Below are 14,121 nucleotides of genomic sequence, written 5' to 3'. Positions count from 1 at the left end.
TGCAAAGTGTAGCGGCAAAGTAAGACGTTGGCATCGGCGCTCACAGTTACCATGGGCAAAGCATACGTATGAGAAATATCGCGGAGAACCAGTAAAAGATATAACGACATGACGATTTTGTCTAGTACAATATGACCACAGTACTGCCGAAAGTTTCTATTTTTGTTTATTGACGAACACAGACTGACGAAAACGACGACCCTACTAAATTTCTTCCTCGTTAAATACACGGCCACATCGAGCCACGGCCACTGCTCCGAGGACGAAGAAGAGGATGTTACACCCAGTCGTCCTGGCTACCTGGCCAATCTCCCATAGTGGCTCACGGCCATCTTTTGAGAGGAGGAAGAAGAAGAAACACCACGCTGTCAGGGTCATGCGCTTCAACGGGACTACAGAATCGAAAGGACTGCTGTGCAACTCGTGAGTACTTTTGCACCGTGGATTTCAAAACATGGAAAGAGAGCAGGCGTTTCAGCGACACTCAAACAACAAGTCCCTTTCTTCAACCATCATCGTGGACGTGAACAATTGGATCCGTATTCCTCTCATCGTGATCAACCTGTTAATTGTTTTTTTCTCGATGATATTCTTCTGGAGTTCCTTCTTCGTTACTTTCACCCATGCAGACGGAACCATCGCTGACCTTATTCAACCTAAGCCGCAAAACCTCGTGGCCAGTCTCGTTCGTCGGCCGGAGCTTCCGATTTTGATCACTAGTGGCTTTTTCCTGCTAGCAAGTTTCCTGGGAGCACTCGGTGCGTTACGTGAAAATATTACCGTACTCAGATGTCACATCACGTTCATCTACGCCCAAATCGCGTTCGGAGTGCTGCTCACAGAACTGTCTATACTTTTGCCGCCTGTTGCGCGCAACTACCTCAAGAACAGAGGTCCGTCAAAATTCATCAAGAGTTACAGGGACAATGCCGACTTTCAGAAGATAATGGATTCCATGCAGGCTAATTTCAAGTGCTGTGGGTTATCTCAGGATTCATATCAGGACTGGAACCACAACCCGTACTTCAAGTAGGTTGCTGTCATACTAACCACAGTGAATGCGGCAGGACAGTAGTTTTAAAAAAAGTGGTTGCTGCTAGTTTTGGGTGAGAGCAAATGAAATTTACTGACAAAACAAATTCTGTTACATCAACGACGCTTTGACAAATCTTTAGGCCCAGCGATGCTTCTATAGAAAACAGGGCAGAGCAATTGAACTGTCCTCTCCACGTGCTTTCATTCTAAGGGAATTCCGCTAGTCGTTGTAGTGCAGAAAAAGTTACACTGGCTCTAGCGTGCATGACACACGGCCGCTTCAATCCAACGTGTGTCTCGTTTCATTGGCCCTTCCGTATTCGCTCATGGTTTTTCGGCTGAACTCACAGCGGCACATTACATGCGCTGCACGAAAACGACCATCGGAATTCGCCATTAAGTCTGTTATATATTGCATCAAAACAATTTGTGGAAGTGCACGACACATTCAATGTTAGAAACCGGTTCACACACCCCTAAAAGGGAACTTTACCGCATGACATGCTTCTAGCCAACCACCATTCCAGATATCGTTCTGTCTCCTGAGTTGTTGAAAATGGGAGGACGCGCCTATCTTGAATACATTATGCATGTCCAAGATAGGCACCCCTTCGTTTTTGACAAATCAGGAGACAGAACAATGTCATTCGGAATGGTGCAGGGCCGGCGTCTACTTTTCGCCTCCGGGGGGACAAATGGGAAATTTGCTCCCCCCCCCCTCTGTAATCTTGATTTTCTTTGATTATCGTGCCAAAAAGGTGTCTTTTTGGCTCCCCTTCAGGCGGGCTTCTCCCCCCATGGAGACGCCGGCACTGGGTAGAAGAGTGCCCAAGAACACACATGGTCCTCAGGATGTCCCGACAGTGTCATCGTGTCCTCGTCCTTCGAGGTGTAGCCCCAGAACGTCCTGAGGATAACACACGCGGACTGTTCGTGAGGAGTCATTCAGGTACGTCCTGTGCCCGTCCCTGTGGGTAGCTAGGGGGACGAGAAATATTATTTTGTTCAGTTTATATACCTGCTCAGACTCCCTAAACACATTTGTTTTGTTTTTGGGCCGATCCTGGGACCTGTCTGACATTTTTCTTAAATAAAGGGTGGCCCAGCGTAAAATTCCCTGCCGCCAAAAGGAATGACTGTCTATGATACATGAAGGATTTCCCGTGGAAAGAACAGAAACGCGCGATTCTGTTGCACTGCTTTTGACTTTCAAAGGTCCTACCTGAATGTCTCAAACCAAAGGGAGTAAGAAACATAGACTTTGGAATGAACCAGAGCTTCAATCAATTCCTCCCTTTGAGTATTTTTTCTTTGCGTAATCGAAAGAAACATGGGGAGCTCACCTTTCGTTTTGCGTAGCAGGCGAGCAGGACTCTCGTGTTTACGGAGGGTCGCGTTATAAGCAACAAATGGTATCTGTTTTGGCTTCGGAAGAGAATTCTAGTACCTTTCGGAGTGGGTTTCGGAGTGGGCAAGCTTATGCTTGTCGCACCCTACGGTTGGCAATACGAGGATTTCTCAGACTTGTGTCCCTTGACAAGATTCTGTTTCTCACTGGAACAATAAAAATGTTGCCATAACTTTGGTGTCATTGCAATTTGATGTAACTTCTGTAAGCACTTGGCGGATGTGCGTGCTAGAAATAGCAAAATAAAACAAATCAATGTAGGGAATTGAGGGAAAGCATTGTCCCCCATGTGTACTTAAACTGTCCTAAATTGGTCCCTGAGGATGGGCGAGGGACCGCCTCAGGGACGTCATCTCATATGCCAAAGTGGCAGTATTATGACATTCTGAGGATCAGATTTTGACATCCTAGGGATGCCATACCTGTCCCCATCTGACAACCTTAGGATAGCCCTGGGACGACAGTGTGTTCTTTGTGTGGTAAAGATCCATGACGACGAAACCTGAGCTTGGGCACAACAACAGGGCCTCACAACGACACTCGAATCACATTATTGTTGTTCCCAAGCTCAGGCTTCGTCGTCATGGGTCTTGGCCACCATGCACTTTGCATTCGTGCATGTCATTTTATTTGTGTGGTGAAGTATAACAGTCTGGTATTATGTGTGGGGAGGGGAGGGTTTGCTAGAAGCGTGTTATGTGGTGAAGTTCTATTTGCACAGTGCAAATGACATCGTTCTGTCCCCTGATTTGTTGAAAACGAGAGATGTACGCCTTTTTGTGACACCTAGCATTAAGTGTCACAAATATGGCGTACGCCCCGCGTTTTTCAAAAATCAGGAGTGGATAAGGTATATCATTTTGCGGGTTCTCTTTTGAAGGTATACAGTGAAACAGTAGAGGTGCAATCTGGGGATATTTATCTATTCGATAGCCTGAGCCCTCAGTACTTTTATGTCGCAATTTCCGTCCCAATTGCTCTCATAGTTTTTCAGAAAATTTAAATTCAAAATTACGGGTAACACTGTGTCGAAGTGGTCACCAACTGCGCATCGCTGGTACGGCGATAAGACTACATTCTATGCCGACGACAGTAAGCGCATTCTTTTCACTTGCACTGGACTGCACTACCTTGGACCCCACGCAAGACGGGTTTTCGGCAGCTGCACTTTCTAGCTGAAAGGAACTGCAGGAAAGTGCAGCACGCAAATAACCCAGTTCAGATCTGGTCAGGATGTGCAAGCGAAAAGAATGCACCTAGTGTCTAAAACGAAAGCAGTCGACTACGTGTCGGCTACGTAGCTATGAGGAGCAGCAAGTCAGTCGGGGACGATATATCACTGTTGCTTGACGAATTGGGAATTATTTGCCACCAGACGTTGGCCCTGAGCCGTTTTACCTCAATTTTGCTAGTAAATTAAAAATATTAAGCGTTCGTTGTCACTTTTGCAACTTGTTGCACTGGGTTTACAAACAACGAGCTGTTAAATTACGCCGTCAACGTAAACTGCCTCTCTTCTCCTTTATGGACGAGCAGGAGCAACAAACGAGCAGGAGCAACAACATGATCGATTCATGCGCTGTACACACGGTTCACCCCACTTTACAGGTGCAACGAAGAGAACCCAAGTCGTGAGCGTTGCGGTGTTCCCTATTCCTGTTGTCGGCAGAATACGTCGAACGCCGTCCCGAACTTCCTGTGCGGTGCCAAAGTACTCGGGGTCCCTGAGCAGGAAGCCTGGAAGACTGTGTACACCCGCAATTGTGCGGACGCCGTTTACACATACATCCGAGCACACGCCCCTATCGTCATCGGAACGTGCATGTGCATCACCCTCCTGTTCGTCCTCCAGATGATCCTGGCGAAGACCGTGACCAGTGACATTGAAACGCTCTCTGACATCTACCAAGTGTACTATGACGCCCTTGAAGAGGGACAGATGACAATGAGCGGCGGTTACGCAGCCCCGGGGTGCGCTAATGCTTTCGACCGGCTGCGCAGTTTCATGTAGGGATGTGCCTTATGCGTAAACATTAATTGTAAGACACGGGATACATTGCACGTGTTTGCAGATTTTAGCAATGTTATTAATATGTAGTTATAGATCTGCAAAATGAAGAGGACGCAGAGCATCATTGTGCGGACACTCTTGAACTACAGAATACATTCAATGTGAATACATGGGAACGGCGTTACAGTAAAATTTCGGAATCGATGTATTTGTGTTATGCAGAATGTGCAGAATGGGAGAAGTATACCTAATGCGGCGAAGTACTTTATGGAGCAGTCCTTAGTTCTGCGCACATTTATGACCGATTCTCCAGTAGCCGTCTCTCTTCATGAGCGCCACAATCTACAATATAGTTTTGTACACTCACTCTTCTTGACTCCGCCAACTCTCACCTTATGGGTGTGTGGTGAGGGCCACTTTTGGTTCCGTCATGAGTGAGTTCGCTCACGGTATTGGAACTTTCCGACCGCTATGCCAAACACTACTGACTTCTGAAGCGAAATGCCCATACTTCTCTTCGACGCTCACGCATGCTTCCACGAGAAAGCGCAACAATCGCGCACCAGTCATACCACATCATGCCGTGGAGGCCAGGGGCGCGTTGCTGGCCAAGCCGCCACGACGACGCCTTGCATCGCAGTTCGTCATCGTCACCGCGCCGACTGGCGGCATGACAGCACCCTCGAACTAGAGATGTGCGCCGGTGCCGTTTTTGCCTATATTGCTATATGCCTATATATATAGTGGCTCGAAAATACAGGAGGATAATAATAACGCGGGGCTTTACGTCGCCAGACAACTGCGATCATGAGCGACGCCACAGTGGACGGGTCTGCGGGTTAATTTTGCCCACCTGAGGGTTCTTTAACGTGCGCCGAAATCCTGACACAGGGCACATCACATATAGCGTTCCTCGCGGAAGACGGCGTGTCTGAGCAACCTGCACCCTTCCACCAAGTTGCCACCGTCCTCGGCCGGGTTTTAACACGCGATCTTTGGGTCAGCATGGACACACTACCGACTGAGCTACCGAGGTCGGCAATGCAGATGATGTTAACTGATTAGGTCAAACATGTATCGGGTTGTTGTATGCCACACGAAAGCACTACACTTCGAGATTTGATATACAGCATATCTAAAGCGAAGCAGAATACACCTACTTCTGGTGGCAACAACACACCCTCTTCACTCAGGTCTGCACCGACAGCAACGCCTGCCATGGTGTCCCAGCCATCCAGGTCCACACGAGAATCCAGACCCTGAAGACAAGATGCAGCATCAATGATGCGCGTTATATCTTCCCCTTCAGGCTGTGTTCCCACCTGTATGGCCATGCCGCCATCTCCACCAGTGCTCCTCATGTTAGCCAGGCTGCCCCCATGCATTACTGCGGACGCGGTATCGATTTCCAGTTCCTCCATAGCGCTTGCCACCCGGCCGTCGGTTTAACTATTCCGCCGACAGACCACCGACGCAATGTCCTCTCATTTCTTCTTTCTGTCCTGTTTAGTTTCCCCCGGCTTGAACGTGCGTTTGTTACAGAGCTGATGATCCTTTGCACTCCCAGGTCGGACAGGGGGTGCCACAATATTCCACCGTTAAATCCACCGTTTAAAATCCCAGATGTTCAGAATCCCATATTTCTATTTTATTTATATATTAAAGTTTTAATATGAAGAATGGCTGAATGATAGTGTTGAATAATACATATTACTGACAAATCTCGCAGTATTGCGTGATTTTGACGCCAGTTGAAGGCTTTTGGCGACCGTTAGGCTTAGCAAGGCGGTCACACTAGAGGAGCAAAAATTATTAGAATTTGGTAAGGTTAGGTTAGGTTACTTTTCAGAGGTTAGGTTAGCTTAGGTGTTTTTTGACAGTTCACCACGCCGTTGAGGGCTCCCCACAGTTGGGCACCACGCAACGCTATCCGCTAGCGCCGTTTGGGATTTTGAATATATGGGATTCTAAATGGTGGATTCTTAATGGCGGCATTTCGGGATACCCCCGTCGGACGTGTTAATGGGCAGCAGGACAGATATGAACAGATACGAAGAGACATATCGGAGCCCTTTTTCGGAATTCAGTGATCCTGTGGCGGACTACAACGCAGCTTTTGTTCGCGGACAATCAATCAGAATTTCCAAGTTCAAAGGAACCTATTCTCGTGCGACTTTATTGTTCTTCTGAAAGTGCTGAGTTTGAATAAGTTGCGCGAACTGGAGAGAGTACGTAGTGCCTTGGGCTTGCTGGTGTTCCATTATTAAAAGCCCCAAAACTAATGCTGTTGGAATATTAAAGACTAACCATGTACAGGTCTGTCCACACTTCAGTAACACGGTACGCGTATAAACGGTCGCTCCAAGCAAAAGCTTGCCGGGTCCACGGCAACGCGAGTTGCTTACGTCAAGGTCATGGTTCTCACCTTTACATTAACGTGAAGGTGAGATGAATTGCTAATTAACAACTCGCATTGTGGCGAGCACGGGCGCACCTTTGCGTAAAGCTGCCGCTTGTATGGGGGTCTGCTCAGTGGCGGATCCAAAGGGGGGGGGGGGGGGCGATCGCCCTTCCCCAAAACGTCAGTTTATACATTGGATTTCCCTCTCCCCCACCCCCACTACGCGCTCCGACAAAGAAACCGCCGCTCCCCCCCCCCCAAAAAAAAAAAAAAATCAGGGTCTGGATCCGCCCCTGGTCGTGCTACTGTCAAGTCTACGCAGACCTGTATATCAGGCCTGTACTCGATATCAAGCTGCCCCGGCTTGGTGTCGTTGAAAGTGACCTTTATTTACATAAGCAATAAAGTTATAAGATGTGTGGTGCATCATATCTAATTCAACACATCTTGTGGTTCTTAAACACATCGTTTGTTCCACTTTACAACACCAGTTGGCATACGGAATGACATCATGTCATGTCTCAGTCTAAGCGTTCTTTGCTTGCCACTTTCTAACGCGGCAGTCGAACGTGTATTCAGATAAGATGAGACATGACACGCTTGAGAACACTCTCACGTGAAATTCGTCCTGCGGACAAATGGACGTTGCTGTAAAGACTTTGTGCCATCCGACGCCTTCCTGAACAAGTTTACAAGAAAACTAATGGATCCATAATCCAAGAGTTCATGCATATGCGCTTCTCATAACCCATGTGCAAGTTGCGTGCCCCTATCTTATGCTGTATATTCTCCCGGTTTTGTGAACAGAGTAACGAAAACGCTTTTGGCTATTTTGGCTGTTTTTTCTTTTATGCGTTGGCGTGCGTTGGCTACGTTTGGGCTATTTTCTGAACCTGTTTTGGCGGGAGACGAGTTTGGCATCTGGCAACCGTGATTGGGAGCCCCCAACGCATAGTTTCGGAATACTTGGAGACGTGTGATGGTAGCGCGCCAAAGTGGCCCACAAAGGGGCGCGTGCAAACCGCCGTCATTGGGCTATTAATGTAATGTGACCCCCTCGTGGCTCCAAAGAAGCTACAGCTCACCTCCTATCCTTCTTATTCTTATTCTATTTATTTCATTTCCAGAAATACAGAAATGAGGTCCAGGTACAAAAGGCGGAGCCTGACGAGGTGCCTGGACCGACAAACAGGAATGCATACAGACATATACATAAACAGTCGGCGGATATCTGTCCGCCAGTACAGTGTCCATTGCAACGTGATTATGCAGTAGTAACATCGATAACATTTTTCTAGAATATATACAGTACAAGTACTCCACTGTTCGTGGACAATCATCTATCATCTAGTTGCTACACACAAAAGAGAAAAAAGAAATACACCACTGGTGCAAAGTGTCCTTTAGCCAAAGGCACACGCAACCATACTAAGGTCGAGCACTTTCTAATAGCGTAATATTATAATTAACCTCTAAATATGAGCGGAAGGGTCCTCTAAACTGTGCCTGTGTGTACTCGGGCTTTACAAAATTTGTTTAAAAATTGAGGCACTATATAGGCCATGGATTGATACTCGTAATTGGTTCGCACACATGACGTTGTATATGAATTCCGAGTTTTAGAATGAACATTTGTTTAACAGTAAGAATGTGAGCGTCGGAAAAGAGGTCTGGAGAAGGAGTAAAGAAGTCGGCATTTGTTAGAACACGTACTGCTCTTCTTCTCTGGAGTATGTGTAATTTGCCTAGGTTATCTGCTGACGTGTTGCCCCATACTAACAGGCAGTAGGAGAGTTTGGAATGGACAAGTGCGTAATAAATATTGCTCATGAGCCACCTTGGCAGTGCTCTTCTAATGCGACTGATAGCACCGATTACCTTGGATAGTTGTTTTGTAAGGTGATCAACATGCGTATTCCATAATAAATTCTCGTGAAACCATAATAAAGGGGGTTATTTTCGCTGCAATCAATTCTCCTTACACGATGTGAAACTGAACCGGTTCGAACCGTTATTTTCTTTACTCCGGAGCTAAACCGGAACTGAACCGTGACTGTCCTTGCGTTTGCTGACCAAGAGCGAGGGAGGCTCCGCCTCCTGGGTGCCGGCCAATAGGAGGACGCGGAGGCCAGGCACTTCCCAAGCCTCTGCTCTCGCCTAAGAGATGGCGCAGCGTTACCGTTGTTTCGCGTGTCGCAAGGCTTTTCGCGCGACTGCCGTTTGGCCTCGTTCCCATGTTGACGGACGGCGAAGCCGTTGGTCAGTGGTTAGATTGGTGCGCCATGGCAGAAGCCTTGCGGCAGGCGAAATAACGGTAGCTACACTCCTGTCTAAGCTTCATTCAGCAGTTGATTAGCTTGGTGCGCCATGGAGGAGCCTTGCGACACGCGAAACAACGGTAACGCTGTGCCATCTCTTAGGCGAGAGCAGAGGCTTGGGAAGTGCCTGGCCTCCGCGTCCTCCTATTGGCCGGCAAAACACGTGTTCCAGCTACACATACTACACTGCTTTTAGGCTGCTTCGTATACGCAATCAGTGGATTCGGTAAGCACCACTAGCACCCAGAAACAACTTATGAAAACAGAACGCGCAACTAGTAGTCAGCCAAGTCACCATGTCACTCGTGTATATATGTATTTTTTATTTTCTTTTTTGTTGCGCCTGTGACGCTTGACGCCTGCCTTGACTCAAAAAGGGACAAGGTGCACTCACTCACTCACCCTTGCTACATTTCATCACCCTTGTTCATCTGACGGAAAGGAGCTGAAACACAAACTGTGGTTCAGCTCTTCTCCGTCAGATGGCGAAGCGGTCGAGCGCGGCGTTGCAGACGACATCGAAACCCAAGTGAACACACTGATCTCTATAGTATATACTACATAGATCTTTATACATAGAGATCAGTGAGTGAACATGTGGAACTGAATGCAGACTAGTTCTCTGCGACGCCGCATTCGACCGTGTTGCTATCTGAGGAAGGTAGCTGGAACACAGGTATAGCCGATTACGCAGCGGCGTTCTTTTAATTTTCACGATTTATCCGCAGAGTAACAGACTAGGCGGCGTTATGGACATAAAATTTGGGGGCATAATACGTCCTCTAACTTAGCTTTCCGACACTGTTCTTATTTGTTCTATCTTCGTTACAATCCCTGAAGTTTATCTTGGCGAAACCTGTACGTAGTCTCGAGTTGTCCGTACTTTGGCGAGATGCCCCGCTTCTTCTGTGGGTTTCCTACAGGTTCTGTAGCTTTCCTTGGCGCCATGCCGCTTGAAACACCATGCAGAACCCGTTTGTAAAACTACCTACTCTTCAGGTTCGCTTCATCCCTTTTGAAACAGGGCAGGCATCCTCACTGGGTATCCTAAGTTTTGGACACCACAAGCGAGAAACTAGACAAACAGTCTAGAAAGCGGGTTGAACGCCAGAGTCGTTCGGGAGGTGTCGCTGGTTCTCGGATTCCCTGGACTTTTGTTGATTCGGATACGCTTAACTTGGCTACCGGCTTAGCCACGCTTACTTTGGTCACTTTAGGTTTCGGAATCCGTGGCCGCTTGGGCCTGAAATGGCGCTGTGCAAACTTCGCTGCAACCACCCTGATAGTTTCACGAACAACAATCCAATCCAAGTTTCCCCACACAGCAATAGTGATTTTGACGTGGATGTGTGTTGCTCTAGCGCGGTGATTCTTTTACTGTAGTGCTTAGACGCGATTATGATGGGTGACCGCGCAATTATTGTGAAGTATGTTCACATTGCTAGTGTTGTGTCAGCTTACTGGGCGATATCCATCTCCCTTGTATTCATCAATGACCGCCTGCTCTCGGACAAGGATCGCAAACTGAACGCCCCTCTGTTCATCACGTTTTTCCAGTGTGTGGTGTCTACACTGCTGTGCCTCGTTCTCAGCTTTTTCAGTGAAAAATTTCCCAGTATATTATGGTTTCCTAAAGTTGGCTTAGATTTTAATATCCTACGAGCACTAATACCACTGTCGGGGTTTTTCGTGGCTACGATAACATTTAATAATCTTTGTTTGAAATACGTTGGAGTTGCCTTTTACACTGTAAGTCGATCCCTGACAACCGTGTTTAATGTCATCTTCACTTTCTTGGTGTTACGTCAGACTACATCGACACGTGCCGTTTTATGTTGTGCAGTTATAGTTGCGGGATTCGTACTTGGCGTCAACCAAGAAGGACGCATGGGTTCACTCTCTGTATTTGGAGTTCTCTGCGGGCTTCTGGCAAGTGCAACGTTATCACTGTATAGCATATGCACAAAGAAAATGCTTCCCGTTGTGGGAGACAGCGTCTCACTTCTCACGTACTACAACAACGTCAATGCGTTGCTGATGTTCATGCCCATGGTGGTACTCTTTGGAGAAGTGCAGACTGTGTGGAACTTCAAGTATTTGAACGATCCTCTCTTCTGGAGCTTCATGGTTGTCAGCGGTGTCTTCGGGTTCTTAATTAGCTACGTGACAATGCTGCAAATTCAAGTGACATCGCCTCTTACACACAATGTTAGTGGCACAGCAAAAGCGTGTGCACAAACTGTGCTTGCAGTAATTTGTTTTGGCCAAGTGAAATCTGTGTTATGGTGGGTCAGCAATGTGCTTGTGTTGCTTGGTTCAGCTAGTTACACGCGTGTGCGACAGCTTGAGATGCTGAAGCAACACCAAGAAGTTTGCAAGGAAGAAAATAGGGATGGAAAATTGACAGTAGTATAACCGCTAGTCCTGTCTTGGTCGATGTACTTTGTGGACCATGCAACACCATGTAATGTTTTTCTGTGTATTCATAAGCGGACACATACAACATTATGTTGTGTAAAATTATGTAAAGACAGGATGCTCCAGAAGGTTGTAACGTCTTCCCAGTGAAAATTACACGCTATAACTGGTGCAGGAATTTGTATGAGTCTGTCAGCTGAGGCGGGGCATTGAGTGGGCTTCGTAAGTGGGAAAATGTGGGATAATGAAACATGGTATGTTTCCACTTTTTTTTTTTTTTTTTTTCATTTTGGTTATGGTTTGAGACACAGATATGTTACACTACACATTAGCACAAATGCACATGGTGTTGATTGTTGGCCTTGTCCACTTCAGTTTTTTGCTCCACTGTCCTCCATATTCAACACCACACTTCAGAGATGGGCATTATGGGCAGAAAATCACAGAGACCGTGTAGAAGCTTTGTCAACATAGCAGCAGGCTCTGCTGTGTCCTGTCAAAGGTAATTTTGCTTCAAAACTATACAAAACATAAACCCCTTAATTTAAAGATCCTTTATCTTGAGGTCGTCGTAGGTATGCATACGCAAATTTCACTGGCTGCATACGTCATCAGCTACTGTTAACAAGCCTGAACTCAACACGAAATTATTAATGTAAGCTGAATTGAAAGTAGGATGCAATGTCCAGAACAGAGAGAGTTTAATTACACTCACCTGGAGAGAAGTAAACATGTTGTTAAACTTGTGAACATCATACGAGACATGCATCTTTCGGATGAGCACCCTGGATTATGCATTCCCTAAGTGGGGAATATGTCCATAAGCATTTGCTAAAGCACTGGTCTACTACATAATTCAGTGTTGGGAAACAGGTTCATTGGATTTTACAAGCGTAAGAATAAATGGAAATCTAGGCACAACAGGCTGAGGCATGACAATGTACATGTTTACAGTACAAATCAAGAAGCATGTTGCTGTGAATTTTTGCTTTTTAATCATTGCATAGAATTTTAGAGGCAAGACAATCAAAACCTCAGCGAGCTCCAGGACAACCTGTAGAAATGTGATGTCATATAGACACACATTTGCACGTAGGAATAAGGAGTGAAATTTAGTTGCTATGCAAAGGACCCAAGTAAGAAGTAGGACCTGCTTTGTTCTAGTGTTTTCTATGGCTGTGGAACACTCGATGGTCGTAAACTGTTGTTCCTCATTTCAAACATTTGAACAGGGAAATGCTTGTGGGAAAATGTAACTCGCTATTAAGTTGCTTCAAAGTGGGCAAAGGCAGTACGTGTATGGTCTGTGTATGAAGTGAAATACATACATACATACATACATACATACATGCAAAGAGTGGCTAAGTTACAGTTACTACACAAATAAAGTTACCAGTTACAGGTGTAGTTATTCTACACAAATAGTAATTAGTTAACTTACAGTTACAAGTAACTTATTTACTTATTAAGTGGCAAAAGCATGAACATACGTCAAACAATCTTTATTCCAAATTCTATGCTACAGCAAGTTGAACATGTATGTGTTGCACCTGAGCAGCAACAACGCTCAGCAACTGCTCCACTGAGGTACAGATGTTATAACCAGACTTTTCAAGCTGTTGAAAAAACAGCTTTTTCCTGGCGTCTTTCCTCTGTGCAAGTGGATGGAAAATGAAATTCTATTATCTGCCTGTCGACCTATACTCGCGAAAGTTCTTGTTATTACAGGAAAACTATTTAGAGCAGGTACCATTAGGGCCCTGAGGGGGTAAATAAATACTGTATTTCGACAGCTTTCTTCCCGCCTTAGAAATCCTTCAGGTGCTGATGCTGCATAGAGGCTTTCAAAAACGAAATAGCCACATCACACACACGGCTGTTTCTCAATAGTGATGATAGCTCCATACTGTTTCAAGTGTACTTGAAGACAGTTATGTGACCCATGAATACCACTCGGCAACAGATGGTACAAGAAAATGAAAACTGTTTCCGAAGTTACAGCGAAAAACATGTCATTCTAAAAGAAAGTAACTAGTTATTGAAGCAGCTAACTTGTCACAGTTGAAAGTTAGCCTCTGAGGTAGAGTGGAATAAAAGCGCTAAAAACACAAGGACGACGGACAGACAGTTAGCGCACTAACAACATTTATTTTTCGACAACAACCGTTCCTTAAAAGAGCTCACAAATTTCCTTTCCTTCCTTGTTCGGTGACACGCAGATAAAGGCCAGGTTCTTCGATAGCAGGGAACGAGAAATCTGGGAAGCTTTTTTGATAGCGGAGGGGGGTGACAAGTGCGTCAGCAGCGCTTCCATTGGGTTGACGACGAAGGAAAGGGAATTTGTGTTTTTAGCGCTTTTATTCCGCCATGCCTTACCAACAGGCCCAGTCTAAAGTTTTAAGTACTCTGAGGTAGAGTACTTTTTCAGCAACTAGTCGCTTGTAACTAAGTAACCTCTTTGATCATTGAGGGTATGAGAGGCAGGGAGTAGTTTCAGATTGTTCTTTGTTTATCTGAATTTACTGATTAG

General features: G+C 46.0%; 2 protein-coding genes across 2 annotated transcripts; both read left to right on the top strand.

Moving 5' to 3' along the window:
- Positions 1 to 211: 211 nt before the first annotated feature.
- Positions 212 to 4,658, top strand: LOC135397775 (tetraspanin-33-like). Its single transcript, XM_064629354.1, has 2 exons — positions 212 to 1,029; positions 4,052 to 4,658. Exons 1-2 carry the CDS (start codon positions 455 to 457, stop codon positions 4,452 to 4,454), a joined length of 978 nt encoding a protein of 325 aa, XP_064485424.1. The 5' UTR covers positions 212 to 454; the 3' UTR covers positions 4,455 to 4,658.
- Positions 4,659 to 9,969: 5,311 nt separating this feature from the next.
- Positions 9,970 to 12,932, top strand: LOC135377702 (GDP-fucose transporter 1-like). The gene has a single exon (XM_064610302.1). The coding sequence runs from the start codon at positions 10,572 to 10,574 to the stop codon at positions 11,586 to 11,588; it is 1,017 nt and encodes a 338-aa protein (XP_064466372.1). The 5' UTR covers positions 9,970 to 10,571; the 3' UTR covers positions 11,589 to 12,932.
- The last annotated feature ends 1,189 nt before the right edge of the window (positions 12,933 to 14,121 follow it).

Source organism: Ornithodoros turicata, chromosome 1 (assembly GCF_037126465.1).
Source record: "Ornithodoros turicata isolate Travis chromosome 1, ASM3712646v1, whole genome shotgun sequence".
In the NCBI taxonomy this organism is placed as follows: Eukaryota; Metazoa; Arthropoda; class Arachnida; order Ixodida; family Argasidae; genus Ornithodoros; species Ornithodoros turicata.
This window is presented reverse-complemented; position numbering and strand designations above follow the sequence as displayed.